The 23,300-nt window shown below is 36.5% G+C and overlaps 2 protein-coding genes across 2 annotated transcripts in view; both read left to right on the forward strand.

Moving 5' to 3' along the window:
- The window catches only part of znrf1 (zinc and ring finger 1), a 34,600-nt gene extending 32,961 nt beyond the window's left edge, over positions 1 to 1,639 (forward strand). The window contains exon 5 of the mRNA XM_030136252.1: positions 764 to 1,639. The gene's annotated coding sequence lies outside the window, so the exon portion shown is untranslated. The remainder of the gene's footprint in view (positions 1 to 763) is intronic.
- A 4,177-nt stretch (positions 1,640 to 5,816) lies between these two features.
- On the forward strand, positions 5,817 to 10,612 carry gins3 (GINS complex subunit 3). Its single transcript, XM_030136253.1, has 3 exons — positions 5,817 to 6,307; positions 7,664 to 7,897; positions 10,165 to 10,612. Exons 1-3 carry the CDS (start codon positions 6,137 to 6,139, stop codon positions 10,393 to 10,395), a joined length of 636 nt encoding a protein of 211 aa, XP_029992113.1. The 5' UTR covers positions 5,817 to 6,136; the 3' UTR covers positions 10,396 to 10,612.
- Positions 10,613 to 23,300: the final 12,688 nt, after the last annotated feature.

The following is a 23,300-nucleotide window of genomic DNA, read 5'->3' on the forward strand; positions in this document are numbered from 1 at the left end:
GCGTTTTTAAAATATTCAGTTTGTAACCTGACATTTTCCCATAATTTTCTAAAACTGTCATAAGTTTAGGAAGTGTTGAGTTCGGGTTTTGAAGGAAGGCGATCACATCGTCCGCAAATAATCCAATTATATGTTCCTCTTTAGCCAAATTTATTCCTTTCAGTTCTTTAAGTTGTGTGATTTCTTGAGCTAACGGCTCAATAAACACTGCAAAAAATGAAGGACTCAGGCAGCACCCCTGTCGTGTACCTCTATAGAGTTTAAAACTGTCCGTAAGTTGTCCATTAATCTTTATCCTAGCAGATGGGTCACTATAGAGAGCCTGTATACACCTAATGAATTGGTCATTAAAGCCCATTCTTTCCAATACTTTAAAAAGAAAAGGCCAAATAACCCTATCAAACGCTATTTTAGTGCATTTTAGTGTATCATAGTGCATTTTAGTGCATTTTAGCATGTTTTAATGCATTTTAATGAATTATTTGTGTATTTTAGTGTATTTTATCATATATTTTAATGCATTTTAGCACATTTTAATGCATTTTACTACATTTTGGTGCACTTTATCGTATGTTCTTGTTAATTTTTGTGTATTTTTTGTTTATTTTTGTATAGTTCAATGCATTTTGTATATTTGAATGCATTTTTGTGGCGTAGAAGTGTAATATTTATCAGTTAAAATGACTTTTCATATAACTAACATTAAACCCTAACTTTAGCTGAATGAATATTAACTCTTTCTTGTTTGTGTCCAACTCCTCAGAGGACATGTCGTGGTCCCGCCGTGGACATCTGGACACAGACTGAACCAAATCTGATGAAACAATCAAAGTGATCGATCCATCCTTATCCAGACAGAACCAAGATTATTATTCCTCATGAACTGAACCAAAAAAAGCCACTGTTGAAGCTATCATCCATTATATCTGCTGAAGAGACTGCTTACAAGCCCCTCCCATCCCATCCCTTCCAGCCCCGCCCCTCCCCTCTCAAAGGGCTTCATTGGCCCCGCCTCCTCCCTGATGTGCTCAGGTGGTCCTGCCTCCAACAGCAGCTCATTGGCTGAGGCCTGTCACTCATCGGTGTCCAGCCTCCTATGGCCTTAACTGGGAACGAGAAGGAGTGTGTGTGGGGGGGTGGGGTCTGGCGAGGGGGGGTCGGGGGGGTGATGAACCCATATGTCCAAAGGATGTGGAAGAGGATGGAGGTGGAGCATGGTGACGGATGTGACATGGACTGGACTAACCTGTATATTAAACAGCAGGCGTCTCATCTCACCACTGGACTCGCCGTTTGCATCAACCCCCCCTGCCCCCTCCCCACCCCCCCACATCGCTGCGCCCCCTCCTTGCCAGTTTGACTAATAATAACAATAGTAATCAGAGAACTGTAAAAGTCCTCCTGAGTTCACACCTGGGCCAACAGGGAGCGGTGGAGGGGGGCTTCATGTGGGGTCTGATGGTGAGGGGGCGGGGGGGTGGGGGCGGGGCTTAGAGGGGAGGGAGGGGTCTCCGGTGTAGTTTACGCTCCTGTTGTGTTCATGTACGTGTGGAAATTCCAGCGTTGAGCTTCACCTGGTCTGTGCAACGACAGCTGAAGCCTCGTTTGTGTGTATGTGTGTGTGTGTGTGTGTGTGTGTGTATATGTGTGTGTGTGTGTGTGTGTATGTGTGTGTGTGTGTGTGTGTATGTGTGTGTGTGTGTGTGTGTGTGTGTGAGGTCAGAGGTCAGAGGTCAAAGGTTAGAGTGTGTCGCTGTGCGTATTGAAATGTTTACAGTGTAGATGTCCCATGTTCCGGTCCACCCTTTACTTTGCTGATGTTTACATGACTTCCTGTAACGTCGCTCGGTTTCATTTCATTTTATTTTCTAGATCTGTTTTTTTTTTTCAGTCGTTTTCTCATCAGAGCGTGGAATGTGTGCGACGTCGCCATGGCTACCGTCGGTTTCCCCTCGTGGTGTTTCGTTGCTAGAGTAGGTCTGGACGCCTGGACTGGAGACGAGAGCCCACCCAGACCCTAAAAGGACTCGTAGTCCCACTGTGGACCCACTCTACGGGGCTTATTTATTCATTTGTTCATATTTAACAATATTTGTTTAATATTCCGATCATGTGAGGTGTAACTCACTCTTCAGAATGCCAAGAGCTGATGTATGACGACTACTACAAACCAACTGCATTTACAAAAGCTACTGTAAACAAATGGTGGAATAAATTGTGCTAGATGACAGAGTCTATTATCAACATTTATTCACTGGAAACAACTGATTTACGTTTAAATCTTCACACAGTAAACATTAAACCGTTATGTTGATGCAAACTGGAGCTAAAGTAAAGTCAACACTGGCTTTAACCCTCTGGTATCCCACCCATGGAGACCCTTTATAATCACCTAAAATCGAAGTAATGTCAAGATATTTTTCATACAATTTGTTTTTAACTTCTTTTTTTTTTGTATTTCATCAACTTGAGCCATAAAGAAAAATACGAAATACTCAATAACTGTCATATTTTTAACCCTTCAAATGCCATATTTGTAATGTAAACAAACCATATTTTTTTATGCAAAAAACACAAAACCTTTTTTTTGTCAATATTCTTCATAAAAATTGGATTGGGTTTTTTTTTTTTTTTTTTCATCCTGACATATGTCAATGATTAACACCAACACTGGTTAATATACAATATTATTTTTTGTGTTTACAATGTGATGATTTTAGTGTATGGATCAGAATTTTAAAAATCTTTTTGAATTCTGATCTAAAACAAATTGTAAAAAATAGTATGACATTTAACAATATGAATTATAAAGTGTGCATAATATGCTCACCTGAATACTGGAAGGTTAATAGGTAACATTTACACATGCACTTTTTTTTCAATATTCTATGTCATTTTTTTTTTTTTAATTATTATAATTTTTTTGATTTTTTTCATCCTGGCATATGTCCATGATGAACACCAACATTGGTTAATATACATAATTAGTTTTTGTGCTAGGTCCAAAAAGCAGTTACACAGTCAAAACTCAGTAAAAACAGTAAAAAAAAAAAAAAAAAGAAAATCACTCTGACAGAATGTTGAACCTGAACTGTGAACTGGAACACACATGGAACTGTTCATTTTAGTTGGTTTTATTAACTGATTTTTTTTTTTTTTTTTTTCTTTTCACTCATTTTGTCAATTTTGGTTCATATTTGTTAATTTCTTTCAATTCTGTTGTTTAGTTTTGCTATTTTTTGATCACTTTCTTGATTAATTTGTTCATTTTCACTAATTTTTTTTTCTGCTAATTGTCATTCATATATTGATTATTGTTTGTTTAATTTCTTACACTTGTGAATATTCTGATAACTTTTGTTGACTGATTTTGTTTGTTTTTCTTTTTGGTTTTTTCTTTCTAATTTAAATTTTTTTAATACCTGGTTGAACTCCAAAAAGCAGTTACAAGGTCAAAACTCTGTGAAAACACATCAAAACTAGAAAAGCACTCGGAGAGCGCAGACCTCCACCAAGACAGATATGTCAGCCCCCCCCCCGCCGGTCACCACCAAAATTTAATCATTTATTCCTTGTGCCACTATCAACATTTCATGAAAATCCGTCCATAACTTTTTGAGTTATCTTGCTAACTAACCAACAAACAAACAAACCCTGGCAAAAACATAACCTCCTCGGCGGAGGTAACCAGATAGAAACATATATAAACCAGATAGAAACATATGTAAATGAAAAATGTGTCATAAATGGGATTTTCAATGTTAAATTGAAATGTCCACAGACTCCACATTCCACTGTGGATGTGGACGATTTTGTGCCAGATACAAGATATTGTGATAGGCTACAGGTGGATCAAATTGGAGGCTAATCAGAGTTGTTTTGAATTTTTTATGAATTTTCCAAAATTGCTCAATGATGAGAGATAGGAAAATTGTAGATTTTGTGACCTTGCTGTGACCTTGAACTCTGGCCTACTTGGCCCAAAATTGAATGGGTTGGTCCCAGGGCCTAGGCCTATCTGTGGGTACAATTTGGTAAAGATGGTTGGAATAGTTTTCCTGTAAAGTTGCTAACAAACAAACAAACCAACACACAAACAAACAAACAAACACAAAGCAAAGTGATCACAATACCTCCTGGCAGAGGTAAAAAAAAAAAAAAAAAAAAAAAAAGTAAAATCACCGCAACACTGTAAACAACAGTAAAAACAAAACAAACACACACGGAAAATGGTGTAAAAAAAAAAAAAAAATATATATATATATATACATATATATATATATATATATAACAAAAAGCCCAAACCGTCTGTTTATAGTGAGTCGGTCTCACTCACTGGTCTGTGTTTCACCCCCCATTCCACAGGTGGTGGGGGGTAAACCGAGCATGCTCAGATGTCTGTGGAAAGAACAAGATCTATTCTATCAGTATGTTTGGAAATCTGAACTATTGAACGAACAGTTGAACTTTTATGAACATTTAAACTAAGTCATACGTCCAGAATGCTCACCACAGACACGTCAGGGGTTAAAGGGTTAATGCCTCATGTGCTTCACTTCATACAAAGTGTTATGAGTCTGTTAGTGCTGAGTTCATCCAGGAACTGGGATCGACGCCACAGTAACAGTGGGCCATAAACATCCATATAATAATCCTAACCTCATTGACCCATTTATGTGACACACAATGTTCCGTGTGTGTTGGAGCCCAGAGGAGGGAACGGTTCCTCTGGGAAATGACGTGAGCTTCGGTCTGGTTTAAATATCTGCCATCATCCTGTTGAGCTGCAGGCAGGCTGGAGCTGCTGCCCACACAGCCCAGACACAAGTGAAACAACACAACATCCGCCACAGCATCAAGCACCCCACTCCATTCTGTTCACTGACTACCTACGGCCCAAACCAGGGGTGTCAAACATAAGGCCTGTGGGCCAAAACCGGCCCCCAGAGTCCAAACCCTCCTACGGATGAAAGCATTACACTGAAGATATTAACAACCAATGGTAAAATCATTTTAGTTCAGGTTCCACATACAACCCAACATGATCAAAAATAAAAATCATGATAACTTATAAATAATGACTCCAAATGTTCTACTTGGTTTAATGTGAAAAAAGTAATATTACATTAAGCCTATAAGTAATGACAACTCCAAATTTTTCTCTTTGCTTCATTAAATTAGGAAAATATTTACATTTGCAAACTATCCTTTAACAATAAAATGTGAATAACCTGAACAAATATGAACAACCTGAAATGTCTAAAAAAAATCGTAGAAATAATAAGTTGAGGCATATTATTGTTAAAATTGCACTTATGTTTCTAAAGAAATGACATTTTTTTCAGGTTATTCACATCTTTTTTGTTTGGATAGTTTGCAAATATAAAAATGTCCTTTTTTTTTAACACTAAAACAAAGACAAATTTTTTTAGCTGTCATTATTTATAGGTTATAATATTATTTCCCTGGTTCTGATCCACTTTAGATCATACTGGTCTGAATGTGGAACCTGAACTAACATGAGTTTGACAACCCCGGTCTGAGGACATTTAGGGTAGTTAATGTGGTCGACTTATGTCAAGGGAACAAACACTAGACCTTATTGTTGAGAAACACAAATGAAAATACATGATTCAATCATAAATCATCTGAATTATTCTTATTTTAATGGGGCAGACAGAAAGAAGAAGAGATTATTATTATTATTATTATTATTATTATTATTATTATTATTATTATTATTATAACAATAATAATAATAATAATAATAATAATAATAATAATAATAATAATAATAATAATAATCTGTCCTCTAGTGGTTATTTTTGTGATTGCAGCTGATTCTTGTATATGTTAAAGTAACTTCAGTTCAACTAAATGACTCTAGACATCATTAATGGAACTTAGATCAACGTTCCTGAGAGAAACGATGCAAAAACTGTAGAGTTTCAATAACCCTTGAATCGATTGCTCTGGTCTGGGGTCAGCAGCGCTCTGATTGGTCGACTCATCCTGGCGCCAAAACACCAAACAGGAAGCAGGAATTCTGAATCAAACACAGCAGATTTGTCTAAGATCCGAGGACATTGGTCCAGTTTTCTGGGCGTAGATCGGTCTGAGGTGGAAGAGAAGCAGCATGGACACGCAGTCGTACCTTCCTGTACAACCAGGAGTCGGAATGGAGGAGAATTTCCTCTCCCTCGATGATATTTTACTGTCCCATGAGCGGCTTCCTACCCGGACTGAGTGCGCTTTTCCTCGGCTTGGATTCCTGGAGAAGTCGAGCGACACCCAGGACATACCGGAGGTTAGACAACATAAACGAACTTACAGCAAAACCCTCCATATTTACAACATTCTACAATAATATGGTATAAAGTTAACTCTTTACACATCAACAGTTTTGAGGTTTTGTTTTACGTAAATGCCAAATTAAACCTGGCTAATTCATTTTATATTTCGAGGTAAAATAACCCAGAAAACCGACTAAACCAACACATGTCACTTGTATTTGTAAAACTTTTGTACTATTTATTTTACTCTATTGTACATTGAACTGTAATTTAGTTTATTTATTTCATTCCTAATATAAAAGAAAGGCAGAAAAAGAAAATCTGCTTTTACATGTCAACAAATTGACCACATTATAAATAAAAAGGAGCAGAAAGAAAAGCAATCTAGTATTTTCTGCCTCTTTAACAAAATACTTGGGCATTTACAGTATAATTTCAAACACATTTGTGAAATCACCCTCTTAATACAACACCTGTCATCACATTTGCCAAAAAAAGGGGGGGGGGATCAATTTATTCTTTAATTTCTCATTTTCTTTAAACTTAATGTAACAGCAAAGCCCTATAGAAAGAAAAAAACTGAACAAAAACGATTAAAATAAGGGTAAAACATAAAAGTTATGAGCAAAAATAACATTTGAGATCATTTTTAACATGCACATGAACTTTAACATATTAACACATAACTGAATATGTTCCTAATTAAATACCTCAAATTAATGAGGTTACTGTAGGTGATGAATCAGAAAACAATTTATTTACCGAAATATACATAAAAACACTTCTAAGCATTTCTGAAACCAAATAAAATCTACAGCACACAACTGAACCCATACTAAAATGACACAAAATCAACCCTGTTTCTGTTTGTGCTGATTTATAGCAGCCTCTGAAAACATCAATGAAAACCTAGTGTCAGGGGGTAAAAAAAACTAGATGGTCACAACACAACAGAATTTACAACGTAAAGCAGAGACGTCAAACTCATTTTAGTTCAGATTCCACATTCAGACCAATAGGATCTAAAGTGGATCAGACCAGGAAAATAATACTTATATAATTATAATAATTTTTTTGCACTAAAACAGAGAAACGTTTGGAGTTATCATTTATAGGAATAATGCAATATTATTTTTTCACATTAAATCAAGAAGAAAATTTTAGGTCATTATTTACAGGTTATTCTATTATTTTACTTTAAATCACATTGGTCTGAATGTGGAACCTGAACTAAAACCAGTTCGACACTTTATGTTTTCAGTGTAATTTTTGCCCTAAAGGGCTGGATTGGACTCTTTGATGGGCCTGTTTTGGCCCACGGGCCACATGTTTGCCACTACCGACAAATTAATTTGTGTTTTTTGTCTTAGGGAACGAAGATGGAACTTCCCCTGTGGTTGTCGAAGGGTCTGTATGAGAAGAAGAGGAGGGTTCTGTCGGTGGAACTTCCTAAGGTCTACAGAGAGGGTTGGAGGACTGTGTTCACCGCCGACCCCAATGTGGTGGATCTGCATAAGATGGGACCATATTACTATGGCCTGGGCTCCCAGATGCTGCACTTCGACAGCCCAGAGAACCCAGAGATCGCCCAGGCCCTGCTCCAGGTAAACACAGAGGAACAAGTGTTCACATAGTCTGTCAACTCACACACTAACACAAAACACACACTAACAGTGAATTCATCATCCTGGTTTATTTTATATTTATGTCTGCAGATGTTTAATAAATACATCTTTAAGTAGAAGCACTCGGAGAGCACAGACCTCTGCCAAGGCATATCAGTGCCCCCCTCCCCCCCAAATCACCACCAAAATTTAATCATTTGTTCCTTATGCCAGTGTCAACATATCCTGAAATTTTCATCCAAATCCGTCCATAACTTTTTGAGTTATCTTGCACACGGACAGACAGACAGACAGACAAACTAACCCCGGCAAAAGCATAACCTCCTTGGCGGAGGTAACAAACACCAACATGAACTGAACCTACACAGACTCAATCACACCCCAGTGTCATGTCAGGTCTTCACCACTAGGGGGTGCAATCACACCAGAAAGTACAGAGCTCTGTTACTGGGCAGATGGAATCAACAGTTAAAGTAATAAATAAATATTATTATAACTTACACAATAATAAGTTATAATAAAGTTACACTTTATTCTAAGTTTTATTCTGTGATTATTAAACACTACATACATATACATATTGTGCATACTGGAATATAATATTATAACATAATAAGATACTTATTTTTATTATTTTATTATTATTACTTTACTTGTTTCTACTAGTACTTTCCAATGTGCAATTGCAAGTTTTTGCTGCTGTTTTTAATATTCATTATTTAGTTTTTTTTTCTTGTGGTATTTCTTGTGTGTATATTCAGTGTTTGTACTGATATTGGAACATCAGTTTCCTGAGGACTCCGCCCAATTGATCAGTAAAGTTCTATCTAATCTAATCTGAAATAATCTAATCTAATGTTAGTAATTTCAGAATAACTTTCTCAGTCTGATGTGTGTAATAATAAAATCTGATATATTGACGCTTTCCACTGACTAAAGGTCTGTCAGTGTGACCCGACCAGACCATGTCCACACTGATTCTAACAGTCACATGACTGATGCAGACAGTTCCCAAGGTTGTTTTTTTTTTGTTTTGTTTTGCAAATATAAAAACCTAATGACTTAACTTTGTTCAGACCAGTAACCACTGCTGGACCCCCATGTGGGTTCTAGTACTTTTGTGATCAAATTTTTAGGATATCTGAAGTTGTGCCTTAAGGAAAGGAAAGTAAAATTCCCCATATTTGAAGTTCAACATCGCATTTCATATCAAACGCAGCAGCTCCTTCACTAAGTAGGTCAGTGTGATTGGAAACGTTGGCAGCATGTAAAACATTCAGTGCACACTGGACCTGTGCAATTCTCTGCAAATACACTCCAACATTTACACCAGACAGACTTAGAACTGGTTATGAAGATGCAAATATGACTTTTACGAATGTGTCATATTTACGGACAAGAAACACTGCTGCAGACTGATTCCAGGTTTTACAGCTACGGTTTTTGCAATTTTCACATATACTTCTGCAATTTAGCAGAAAAGAGATTAAAAAACATCTGCAGGGGTGAGAAAAGACAATCATCTACAGTGGGGACGTCAAATGATTTTATCAATAAAAAAAATAATAACAGTGAAAAAAGTAAAATTACATTATGAAAGTGTTTACATCTACAAAGTTTCCTTAAAAATGTGAATAACTTGAACAACTTGAAATTTCTTCAGAAAAATAAGTGCAATTTAAATAATATTCTGTCTCAGTTTATCATTTCCACATGAACATTATAACATACAGATCACAGTGGATCTACAAATACACAAAACATTTAATAACAGACAGAATATTGGTGCAACTACACTGATTTATATTAAGACATTTCAGGTTATTCATATTTTTGTTAAAGGATAGTTTGCAAATGTAAATATCGTGGAATTTTACTTATTCTTTTACACTAAAACAAAGAGAAACATTTGTATTTGTCATTATTTATAGGTTATTCTGTTATTATTTTACTGGTTCCGATCCACTTTAGATCATATTGGTCTGAATGTGGAACCTGAACAAAGATGAGTCTGAAACTAATGATTGTTAATATCTTCAGTGTAATTTTTGCATTTCATAAATTCATCCCATGGGTGGGATTGGACCCTTTGGTGTATGTTTAACACCTCTGATCTAAACAGTTTTCTTCTTCTCACGTCCACACGGTTCAGTCTTTGTGGTTAAATGCCAGAGTGCGTCGTGGCGGTTCCATCAGGAGGTTTTTCAGAGGTTGAGTAACGACCCTTGGTGTCGTCCTCCGTTTAGACGTTCATCGGGCGTTTCAGGCGGATCATGGACTCGTCTCAGAACGCCTACAATGAGGACACATCTGCGCTGGTGGAGCGTTTGGACGGTTTGGAGAAGGCTCTGTTCAGGTCGGGTCAGAGCGGCCTCAACGGCTTCCAGAGCTGGGAGAAGGGCGAGGCATCAACGCTCACTGCCTCCAGCCTCGTCCTCAACTACCGCAAAAGGAAGATCACCGATGTGCAGCCATGACGGCAGCCAAACCTACCCATGTCCTCTGGAGCGTGGACGCTTTTACTGTTACTGTCAACTTCTACAGACCAATAGATCCTCCACATCCACCACAGTCTCAGCTGGAATACAAAGGACTTTATTTATTTTATCATAAAAACACATCTATAACTATGTAAAAAGCCATGTCTGTTATCACTTATAAGATCAATAAAGTTTCTCCATATTTAAAATCCAATATTAGCCTTGAAGGCTCAGTCATTCACACACAGTCATGTAGAAAAGCTCAGTGACCGATGGATGGGCTGGTTTATTGAAACCAGGGGATCCATATTCAGTCCAAAATGATCTAAAACAGGTCAGACCAGTAAAAAAACTACCATAATAACCTATAAATAATAATATCTACAAAGTTTTAATGATGTTTGAGAGTGAGAAGAGTGAAAGTACATTATGAAAGTGTTTACATCCATAAACTATCCTTTAAAAAAATGTGAATAACATGAACGACCTGAAATTTCTTTAGAAAAGTAGGTGGAATTTTAATATTCTACCTCAGTTTATCATTTCCACATGTACATTATAACTTACAGATCACAGGGGATCTACAATTGCAGTATACATATAATAACAGGCACAATATTGGTACAATTACAGTGATTTGTCTGAATTCATTTCAACTTCTCATTTTTGTTAAGGGATAAATGTAAATGTTTACATTTACAAACTACAACAGAAACATTTGCATTTGTCATTATTTATAGTTTATATTATTTTACTCTCGATCATATTGGTCTGAATTTGGAACCTGAACTCAAACTATTTTAACATCCTTTATTGTTAATATCTTCAGTGTTTTTTTTTTTTTTTTTTTCATTTCACTAATTCAACCCATGGGAGGGATTGGACCCTTTGGCAGCCGGTTTTGGTCTTTATTGGTTTCTATGCAAGCGATTTTTTTTTTTTTTTTTTTAGTTTTTTTCAACCTAAGCTCTTAATATAAACTGAAATGAGTTCAAGTATTTCAATCCAACAGCCAGTATCGATTGCGTTGGATGTGAACTGACTCATATTTCTAATTGATATTCAGATAAATGAGTCGTGTTCATCGGTGTGATTTACAGGATTCACTGCCTGAGTCATGGGTTCGTCACAGATTATGTAACATGGGCAGATCAAAACCATGAAATACAGCGTATGTCGGACACAAAACTGTTAACAAAGATAAAATACATGACATGGGATGGATCAGTGACAAGAGATTGTGTTTGTTCCAGTAGTTGAAGTCCACATGTGCAGTAGTACAGGTGTGTGTGGTAAAAGTACATGATGTGTAAACAGGTTTCAGTCTCATCAGGATGTCTGTTCCCCAGGATTCTGTCTCCAGTTACTGTCTTTTATCTTCTCTTTGCATATCAGCTAAAATGCTTTATATCATTATCCTCATATCATAATTTACTCATACACAAATGGACAAAAGTATGTGGACACGTTGAATTCAGGTGTTTCTTTTCTAACAGGGGTCTGGGATACAAAACAATAATGACTAATGTCAGAGTATAGTTTTATATTATGGGATAAATATCATTGCATCGGTTAGTTTGGTTTAAATTGTTATCTTTGTATCCACAATACCTCAGAGACGGTTTGTACAAAATTTCTCTCAATACTGATTTGGTTTGTTATCCATGACTATGATTTTAAATGTTCTTCCTCTAAATTTCTAAAATATTTTTCCTGCTCTGACTGTAAATAATAATAATTTTCTTCCACAACTAGCCATCTACTTTCTTCATATCTCACTGAGGAAGAAAAATCTCCCAGTAAACTTTAAGGAAATATTGATGTTTATAAACTATATGGACGTAGGTATTGCGACACATCATGTCTACAGCTGTAAGATGTCCTGCTCATGAGGATCTGACATGGAAACATCAATATGATATTTATCCCAATATAAAAATTAATTATTTCATTAGTATTGTTTTGTATCCCAGACCCCTGTTAGAAAAGAAGCACCTGAATTCAACATGTCCACATACTTTTGTCCATTTGTGTGTGACTTAGGCAGTTATGATATGAGGATAGTGATATGTCATTTCATGTCTGGTTCATTATTTGTACTTATTTACTTCCCAGCTCCGTCTTAGTCCATGTATTTTGTACGTATTCACCTGCATGTGTTCATAAATATGGACAAACTGAAGACTGTGCCGTTTGGACAGACGTATGACTGATACAAAGACTAACGTTCACTAAATGAATACATGAAACAAACGTATGACATATTGGATTGAAAACAGCAGTAAAACCATGTGTGGAAATCTGCAGAAACTGAAGGCTGTGACCGTCACATCCCATGGTTAACTCTCCGGTGTCCAGGTGAGCGTATAATGCACACAAGTCGTCCACGTAGACATCAGTGCACAGGCTGTATGAAGACATGTAAGAATAGAAATGGACCAGCTAATGCTAGCAAACAACCAATTCCCAGAACACAATCATGTGCAAATGTTACATATTAACCCTCCAGTATCCAGGTGAGCATATTATGCACACTTCATGTTAGTGAAGGTCATATTTTTCACAATTTGTTTTAGGTCAGAATTCATTGTTTGTTTGTTTGTTTTTAATTCTGATTCATCCACATTGTAAACAATTTTAAATTCCTACACTAACACCCTTCTACCAAGTGAGTGCAAAATGCACACTGACACATTTTAACATTTAATATTTGACCTAGAACAAAAAATAATAATATATATTAACCAATGTTAAATTCTGTTTTATTTTATTTGTACAGCCCTATATCAAAACAAATTTGCCTCACACGGCTTCACAGAATTAGTTCGATATGAAAACAAACAGTCAAATAAACAGTAAACAAAGGAAATGGATTAATGTTTCGGGCATCCCCCGTCCTTAGATCCTCCTTCTCAGCAAAGAAAAACTCCAAAAAACCAGTGGGAAAAGAGAAACCTCAGGGAGAACCACAGTGAAGGACAAATCCACTCCCATGGACAGACAGACAGACTGTGGATGAAACCAGGACTGATGGACGTCCATTTGCAGATGTATTTCCAGTCTGTAATAGGGATGTTAGAAAATGTTGGTTCTGCAATATATCGTGATATTTGATTTCACAATACTGTATCGATATTAAAAAGTACTGTATCAATATTTTTAGGTATTTATTCAAATGCAGATATTGCAGAGGTTCATTTTAGTTTTTTGTTTTTCGTTTATTTTATAAAGTTGTGACAATAGTTCCAAACTAATAGAATAGGAACATTTGAGCAGGATCTTAAACTGTAATGTCTGTAAAACATAATTTAAGTTTTAACAGAGGAATATTTTGTGATATAGCATTAGATCCTGTTCTGATCAAATAAAAATGTGTTTAGTAATTGTGCATATTTCTGGTGTAATTCAATTCTTCCAGGAGATAATATTTAAAAAAAGAAAAAAAAACAGTAAAAAAAATGGCCTTTTTTAACAGTGTCATGATATATTGTGATATATCGTGATCCTAGTATTGCGATTTGTATCGTATCGCCACATTCTTACCAATACACACTCCTAGTCTGTAAAGATGCAGTCAGGTGTGGGCACATGAGGGGGTCCATCTGGTCAGGTGAAGGTGAGGGAGGAGGTCCAGGGTCACAGGTCAGGACAGGGCACAGATGATTCACCTCAGATCCTGTTGTCATTGGGCCCCAGGTGGCTCCATCATGTATGTATGGATCTGTATTTAGGCGGGACAGTGCACATTAATGAACAATTTATACATTCCATTTCAGTATAAACATGTAATATATGCCGGAGTTAGCATCAGTGCTAATGTTCATCTGCAGTCCCCACTTAATAAATAAATAACAGTGATCCGTGCGATACAGTGGAATAAGTGCAGTACAGTTCAATACACTACAATATAGTACTAAACATTTGTGCTTACATGTCAAACACTGAAGAGGGGTGATCTTCAGTAAAAAAAAAAAAAAAAAAGTGTGCAGGATCCCAAAAAAGTAGAAGAAAAAATGAAATAAGGTCTGCACAACCTGTAAGCTCCCAAAAATGTATTCACCACAAGTGACGTTTCGGGCAGATAATGTCACACAGCTGTTTATATACAGCACTTGATTACAGTGTCACGTAACAGGCAATGCACGACATCTCATACAATCAAACAAATGTACAATAAATCATATAAATTCAACAATCAAATCTCTTAAGTTAATACAAATACGGTGATCCAGCCACTTTAAGTTCATATAAATACAAACGTGTCAAAGACTAAAATAAACATTATACAATGTTGATGTTTATCATTGACATATGCCAGGATGAAAAAAAAACTAATATACTTTATATGTAGAATATTGGGGGGAAAAAATATAATTTTTTGCATAAAAAATATGGCTTGTTTATGTTACAAACATGGCATTTAAAGGGTTAAAAATATGACAGTTATTGAATATTGGGCATTTTTGTTTATGATTCAAGTTGATGAAATACAAAAAAAAGCAAAATTGATGAAATACAAAAAAAGTAAAAAAACGAAAACAAGTTGTGTGCTACCCATTTGGACAGATGCAGATTCCGTTCTTTCGTGGTTCTGTGATATCAGAGGGTTAACTGGAGTTGTGGACGTGGTGGCATCCTGGTCCTGTTGTGTTAATGTGGGTCACATGACAGACAGGCTGTTATCAGATAGGTCACCGCTGATGAAAGTATCGACGTGGCCTCTGGGCTGGTTCTATTGATCCTCATATAGGATTGTCCTGACATTTGTTCTTCATGGCTTCAAATTATCTGGGTGTCCTCCCCACTCTCCTGTTCAGGTCTGGGATTGAACTGAACCCTCTGGTGTCCGCCCACACAGTCCCTTGAATCATTTAAAGCACATCGTCTGCACAGTGTTGGAGTCATGTCCAAATGTTTTCATTTTTCATCTGCATTTACAAAAGCTACTGTGAACAAATGGTGGAATAAATTGTGCTAAATGACAGAGTCTATTATCAACACTTATTCACTGGAAACAACAACTGAGCCGCCCCTGTTTTACCCCCAGACATTTAAATCATCCCACAGTAAACATTAAACCGTCATGTTGATGCAAACTGGAGCTAAACTAAAGTCAACACTAGCTTTAACCCTCCGTTATCTCACCCACGGAGACCCTTATAATCACCTAAAGCGCATAATCTGCACAGTGTCAAAGTAATGTCAAGATGTGTTTAATACGATTTGTTTTTAACTTTGCATTTTTTTGTATTTCATCAACTTGAGCCATGAAGAAAAATATTAAATACTCAAAAGCTGTCATATTTTTTAACCCTTTAAATGCCATGTTTCTAATGTAAACAAACCCCTTTTTTAACTTATATTTTATCGTTCCATTTTTGAAATTTTACAACACAAACATTTAGAACATAATGTCAGTAGTCGTCCTGTATATTGTCCATTTTTTCCATCGATCTTCACAAGTTGCTTGCTGTAGTCTTATGATATTTGTAAGTCTCTCCATATTGTGAATTTCTTCCACAATGTCTCTCCAATTATTTAGGGTAGGGGGGTCCTCTTTGCACCACTTTCGTGTGATGGCTTTTTTAGACGATGCCAAGAGGATTTTAATCAAATATCCATCTCCACTTGGTATGTCTTTTCCTGTTAAATGACCCAAATATAACACAGAACATGTCCTTGATAGTTCGCATCCCAATATTTTCCCAAGTTCTTCGCTGATATTATTCCAATATTGGGACAGTTTTGTGCACCGCCAAAAAACATGCGCATGACCCACATCCTACTCACCGCACAACCTCCAACAGGGCTGAGGTAAAACAATCCCTTTTTTAATGCAAAAACCCCCACAAAAAATAGTTTTTTTTTCCCAATATTCTACATAAAAATTGGATTAGTTATTACCCTGCCCCCCAAAGGGAAGGGGAGGCAAGGGGTACTTGTTTGTTTGTTTTTTGTTTATTAAGTGAGCAGTACATAACAAAACATGCGAAAGACATGACAACAATAAGACAAAACAAAAACAGATACTAATTACATATTCATCATTATACATTAGTGTGTGTGAGAGAGAGAGAGATGAAGGAAAGAAAAGACAAAGGAGTTGGTAACAACAATAAACGATAAAAAAAAGAAGGGAAAAAAAATCATTATCATTAACAACAGTGTTTGTTTGTTTGTTTAACTCTTTAGCAGTAACAGTATTGGTTGAATTCATACTAAATTTGGTTTATAGATTGCCAGTGACCCAGAATAGATGCCACTAAATTATGGGAAGCGTAGGTCAAAGTTTACATTTTTTATGAATTTTTAAAAAACTTTTTTTCTTCTATTTACTTATAATGGGCGAAATTTCAAATGTCTATAAAAACAATTTTGTTCCAATTTACTTCAAACTTGGCACATATATAGAGGCAGTTGATATGACATCAGCACATGCAGACATGATGACGTCAGCTGGATCGAGGCCAAAATAAGATACAATACGTGCAAGGGGTGGGGTTTGTTGTGCCTGGAACCACTTGTTTTTTTTTTTTGTTTTTTTTTCATCCTTTCATATGTCAATGATGAACCCCAACACTGGTGAATATACATTATTATTTTTTGTGCTAGGTCAAATATTAAATGCTATGGGTGTTTCTGCCCATAGAGGTCCTTCTAATCACCAAAAGCACATAATCTACACAGTGCCGTAATAATGTCAATGTTTTTTCAGACATATTTTAACTTTTTTACATTTTTTTGTTTTTCATCAACTTGACCCATGAACAAAAATACCAAATACTCAATAACTGTCATTTTTTACCCTTTAAATGCCTTGTTTGTAATGTAAACAAACCATATTTTTTAATGCAAAAACACACACGTTTTTTTTCCAATACACTACATAAAACTTTGATTTTTTTTTTTTTTTTGTAATCCTGGCATACAGTATATAGAGGCAGTTGATATGATGACATCAGCACACATAGACACGATGACTACACCACATAAAAATGTGATTTGTTATTTTTTAAACTTTTTCATCCTTTCATATGTCAATGATTAACACTAACATTGGTGAATATACATTATTATTTTTTGTGCTAGGTCAAATGTTAAATGCTATGGGTGTTTCTGCCTATATAGGTCCTTCTAATCACTAAAAACACATAATCTACACAGTGCCGTAGTAATGTACCGTAAATTTTTTTTCATTAATTTTTATTTTTTTTAAAAAACTTTTTACATATTTTATATTTCATCAACTTGAGCCATAAACAAAAATACCAAATACTCAATAACTGTCATATTTTTTTACCCTTAAATGTCATGTTTGTAATGTAAACAAACCTTATTATTTTATGCAAAAAACACACAACATTTTTTTCCAATATACTACATAAAAATTTGATTTTTTTTTTTTTTTGTTAATCCTGGTAAATGTCAATCATTAACAGCAACATTGGTAAATATATATTACACTCAACAAATATATAAACGCACCACTTTTGTTTTTGCTCCCATTTTTCATGAGCTGAACTCAAAGATCTAAAACTTTTTCTATGTACACAAAAGGCCTATTTCTCTCAAATATTGTTCATAAATTTGTCTAAATCTGTGTTAGTGAACACTTCTCCTTTGTCCTTTGCTGAGATAATCCATCCACCTCACAGGTGTGGCATATCAAGATGCTGATTAGACAGCAGGATTATTGCACAGGTGTGACTTAGGATGGCCACAATAAAAGGCCACTCTAAAATGTGCAGTTTTACTGTATTGGGTGGTACAGGGGGGGTCAGAAAACCAGTCAGTATTTGGTGTGACCACCATTTTCCTCACGCAGTCTTCTTCATGAATTCTCTGAAACAGCTTTGGAGATGGCTTATGGTAGAGAAATGAACATTCAATTCACAGGCAAAAGCTCTGGTGGAGATTCCTGAAGTCAGCATGACCATTGCATATTCCCTCAAAACTTCTGACATCTGTGGTATTGTGCTGTGTGATAAAACTGCACATTTTGGAGTGGCCTTTTATTGTGGCCAGCCTAAGGCACACCTGTGCAAAAATCATGCTGTCTAATCAGCATCTTGATATGCCACACCTGTGAGGTGGATGGATTATCTCAGCAAAGAAGAAGTGTTCACTAACACAAATTTAGACAGATTTGTGAACAATATTTGAGAGAAATAAACCTTGTGTGTACACAGAAAAAGTTTTAGATCTTTGAGTTCAGCTCATGAAAAATGGGAGCAAAAACAAAAGTGGTGCGTTTATATTTTTGTTGAGTGGATTATTTTTTGTGCTAGGTCAAATGTTAAATGCTAAGGGTGTTAGTGCTTTTTACTCTGTTTTATTGCTTGTTTTATACTGTCCTGTTTACTGTACAGTGTCTGAGGTTTCTATAAATAAAATATGTTATTATTATTGGTGGTAGTAGTAGTCGTCGTTGCAGTAGTAGTAATTGAACACTGTTTATAATGTGATGATTTTAGTGGATGGGTCAGAATTTAAAAAATCATGAAATAATGAACAACTTTTAAATTCTGACCTAAAAGAAATTATGAGAAATAATATGAAATTTAATAACATGAAGTGTAAAGTGTGTATAATATGATCACCTGGATCCTGGGAGGTTAATACTGTCCAGGGTTTCAGGTCCACTTTCGATCCTGATCATCTCTTGGTGTGTTAGAGATGGAAACAGACAGAAAATGAAATGAAGAAGGGAAGTAAACATGTGTTACGAAGGACACATCTCACTGATCAGGTGTGAGGATTAACTATCTGAGCCCCCCCCCCCCCCCCTCGCCCCCCCACTGCGTGTTGGCAGCAGTGCACCAGCTCATCCAATGATCCAGATCCATGTTGAGTCCAAGTGCCTGTAGGTCTGGTTCATTATCTGGAGCAGGTGGCAGCAAAAAATAGGCCTTTATGTGGCATGGCTGAGGTATGTGTGTGTGGATATGGAACCATGAAACCAGCACTGAACCAGAGCAGGGTTTGGTGACGGATCTGCACAGTAAACATTCACAGCGGGGCTGAATGAAAGTCCCACAAACTCATCTGTTACCTTCAGCTTCAGCTTTAATTACAGGATGAATTCAACGAGGCATCGTGTTGTTGAGTTTATACAGTGTCACGACATTTATTTTCGTCATTTTTAGACAAGAAACGACCAAAGTGCTGTTTTAAATGTACATGATAAAGTGTTACTACATTTATTGTATTCCAAGTTTTTAATTATTTTTAAGTTTATTGTTTTTTGTTAATTATTCTCTTTATTTTTTGTTTATTTTCTTCATCATTTTCTTTATTTTTGCTTATTTTAATGATTGTTTTCCCATTTTCACTACTGTTTTAATTTTCTCTACATTTTGTTCATTATTTTGTTAATTTTTGTTGATTTGGTTTAGTTTTTTGTGATGTATTTAACAATAAAATCTCACAGGTCTACAATTTTTTTTCTTTTTTTAAAATAAATGATCATAATAACCTATAAATGATGACAACTCCAAATTTTTCTGTTTGTTTTGTGCAAAAAAAAAGACATTAAATTCTGAAAAAATATTTACATTCCCAAACTAACCAAATAAAAATGATGAAAAATGGGAAATTTCGTTAGAAAACATATCAGATCTGCAAAGGTACAAAATGTGTAACAGGCAGAATATTGGTAAAATTACACTTATTTTTCTTTCGACATTTCAACTTCATATTGGTTCATGTTATTCACATTTTATTGTGAAAGGATAGCTTGTTAATATAAGTATTTTCAAAATTTTGTGTTAGTTTTTTTTGCACTAAGAGAACAATTTATAGGTTGTTCTGTTACTATTTTCCTGGTTCTGATCCATTTTAGATCATGTTGGTCTGAGAGTGGAACCTAAACTAAAACCAGTTCGACATCCTTGATTGTTAATATCTTTAGTGTAATTTTTGTAAATTCATCCCATGGGAGGGGTGGGACTCTTTGGTGGGCCGGTCTTGGCCCGTGGGCTGCATTCCTGATCTACTGTATCATTATCTAATACACACACTGTCACTGAAACCTGCAGAGGCCAATTTTTAACATAACACAGTGATGAGTCAGAATAATGAAAGTAGCTCAGACTCCCAGGGGTCCGTCTGTCCGTCCATCCGTCCATTGGCATGGACTCCTGTGGTATTACTGCACAGCTGGATCAAAGGGCTGGTCAGGGTCACATACACCAGAATAAGTGTTTAATCCTGTGTCTGTTTGTCTGCTGTGGTTCCTTTAAATGACATGTGAATGGGTATGTGTATGAGCAGGATCTGATTTACACACCGATACAAATCAGATTCCACTGGGGGACACCACACATGGGACTGAGTTATTTCAGGAAAGTTTAGACAGTTGAAACTAGTGATGTCCCGATCTGGATTTTTTTGCTTCAGATCTGATTTTTTTAGGATTAGTTTTGCCGATACCGATACCAACTTTTTACAATAAAATTTTGATTTAAATTTGGAGTCATTATTTATAGGTTATGCTATTATTGTATTTGAGATCACAATTGGGCTGAATGTGGAACCTGAACTAAAACAACTATGACACCTTTAACTTTAGTCTAATTTTTGCACTTTCCAAATTCATACTGTGGGACAAATTAGAACCTTTGGCGGGCCGGTTTTGGCCCATCGGCCGTATGTTTGCCACTGCTGTAGCACATCTATGGATAGGTCTGTCCAGGTATAGCATAGAGGTGCGTTCTGTGCTGTACATTATAGGGATGTCCCAATCTGATCTACAGATCGGTATCGGGTGCCTATCTGGCATTTTTTTTTAGAAGATTGGATCAGATTTAGTCACGAGATCGGGCCAATCTGGACCCAGTTCTGGGGAGGGGGTAAACACATGTCCTGCTCCCTCAAATTAAGTGGGAGGCTTAAAGGAATTAGTAAAATGCCTATAGGTTTCACTTGTACTTCAAGGTCTGGTAGTGATCCGCGAGTCAGACCCGCTGGGCTTTTGCGGAATTATTTGACCTGACTCAACCCACCCCCAAATAAACTGACATTCTTTTGACCCACCCCGACCCGCGAGTAACCCACTGATCCACACATCACTGACGTACGGCATGGAATGCACCCCCATATAATACCTGGACAGACCTGTCCATAGACATGCGACAGCAGTGGCAAACATGCGGCCGACGGGCCAAAACCGGCCTGCCAAAGGCTCTAATTTGGCCCACGGCAGGAATTTGGAAAGTCCAAAAATTATGCTAAAGTTATTAAGAGTCAAAGGTGTCATAGTTGTTTTAGTTCAGGTTTCACATTCAGCCCAATTGTGATCTCAAGTAAAATAATAGTATAACCTATAAATAATGACTCCAAATTTAAATCAAAATTTTATTGTAAAAAGTCGGTATTGGATCGGTATCAGATCGGTATCGGCAAAACTAATCCTAAAAAAAATCGGATCGGATTGGAAGCAAAAAGAATCCAGATCGGGACATCACTAGTACGTTAGTGATGCACGGATGCAGGTTACTCGCGGGTCGGGTTGGGGTGGGTCAAAAGAATGTCAGTTTATTTGTGGGATGGGTTCTGTTGGGTCAAATAATTCCACAAAAGTCCCGCATGTTGAGAAAAACTCGACTTGTGCATCACTACCATACATTCCTCATAATGAGTACGTGCAGACCTTAAAGTGAAAGTGAAACTTCCAGACACTTTACTAATTCCTCTAAGCCTCCCAATGTTGTGTGGCTAATTTTCCTTTTCTCTACCTTCAGAAACTTTAATTTGAGGGGGCAGGATGTTTGTTTACACACACACACACACAGAACCTGGCCTAAGTAAAATCACCACAACACTGTAAACAACAGTAAAAAAAAATTTTAAAAAAAAGCCACAAAGATAACCGTGTAAAAAAACAAAAGCCCAAACTGTCTGTTTTTATAGTGAGTTGGTCTGGAAAGAACAAGGTCTATTCTATCAGCACATTTTGAAAATTTTCTTATTGAGCAAACGGTTGAATTTCTATGAATATTTAAAATGAATCATTCAGAATGCTCACCACAGACACGTCAGGGGTTACAGGGTTAACCGATCACACATTGGTCTGTTTGGATATGTGTTAATAACGTTACATAACTGTCATGTTCAATCACTGCCGATGCCTCCACCTGCAGTTGAAAAGCTGGTCTTATGTGTTGCAGCTGAAGCAGCCTGTGAGAGAAAAACTATGTCTAAATTATTAGTGCACATGACGATCCCCACAGTCTGATCTAAATGTCTTTGACACATGTCACTAAATATTAAATGACTGTGGAAGACAGACTGCCAACTCCATGGGTTCATGGACAAAGCTCGTCTCGTCCTTCATGAATTCTCCCAAAGCTAAGACTTGAATGTGATTTTTTTATTTTTTTCTCCATGTATTCACCTTCCTCTACAGTAGATGCCCTCAGTCAACTCTGAAGAGTCTACAGTGAATTGCCGTACAGTGGTTTGTCCTGGTTCTTTAGCTGCAGGCGGGTTCTGCAGATACATGACTGCTGATGGACACTGTTGGAGATTGCAGTGATTGAGCCTGTGGTTGTCTGGATACAGAATAGAGCTTGTCTCTGACATCTCTGCATGGTGGCCCACTCGTCATTTGCGACAGTTCTAATGAAATTACTCTGTTCCAGCACATACCACAGGCCTCCGAGTCCTGAGAACCAGACAACAGCAAACCAACAAGTGCACTTTTGTTCCACACTGGTTTAACCTGTTACCATCCCACTGCTCATGGGATTCTCACCTCTTTGATGAACCCCCCCTTAAAAACCTATTAACCCAAATACAAAGAATTACATTTTACTGAGGAATCAAATATGAGTTACAAAAGCATATTTTGTAAATGATATTTGATTCAATGTGTAAAACCATTTTATTCCATTATTATAAAA

The sequence above is a fragment of the Sphaeramia orbicularis genome, chromosome 6 (genome assembly GCF_902148855.1).
Source record: "Sphaeramia orbicularis chromosome 6, fSphaOr1.1, whole genome shotgun sequence".
Lineage (NCBI taxonomy): Eukaryota > Metazoa > Chordata > Actinopteri > Kurtiformes > Apogonidae > Sphaeramia > Sphaeramia orbicularis.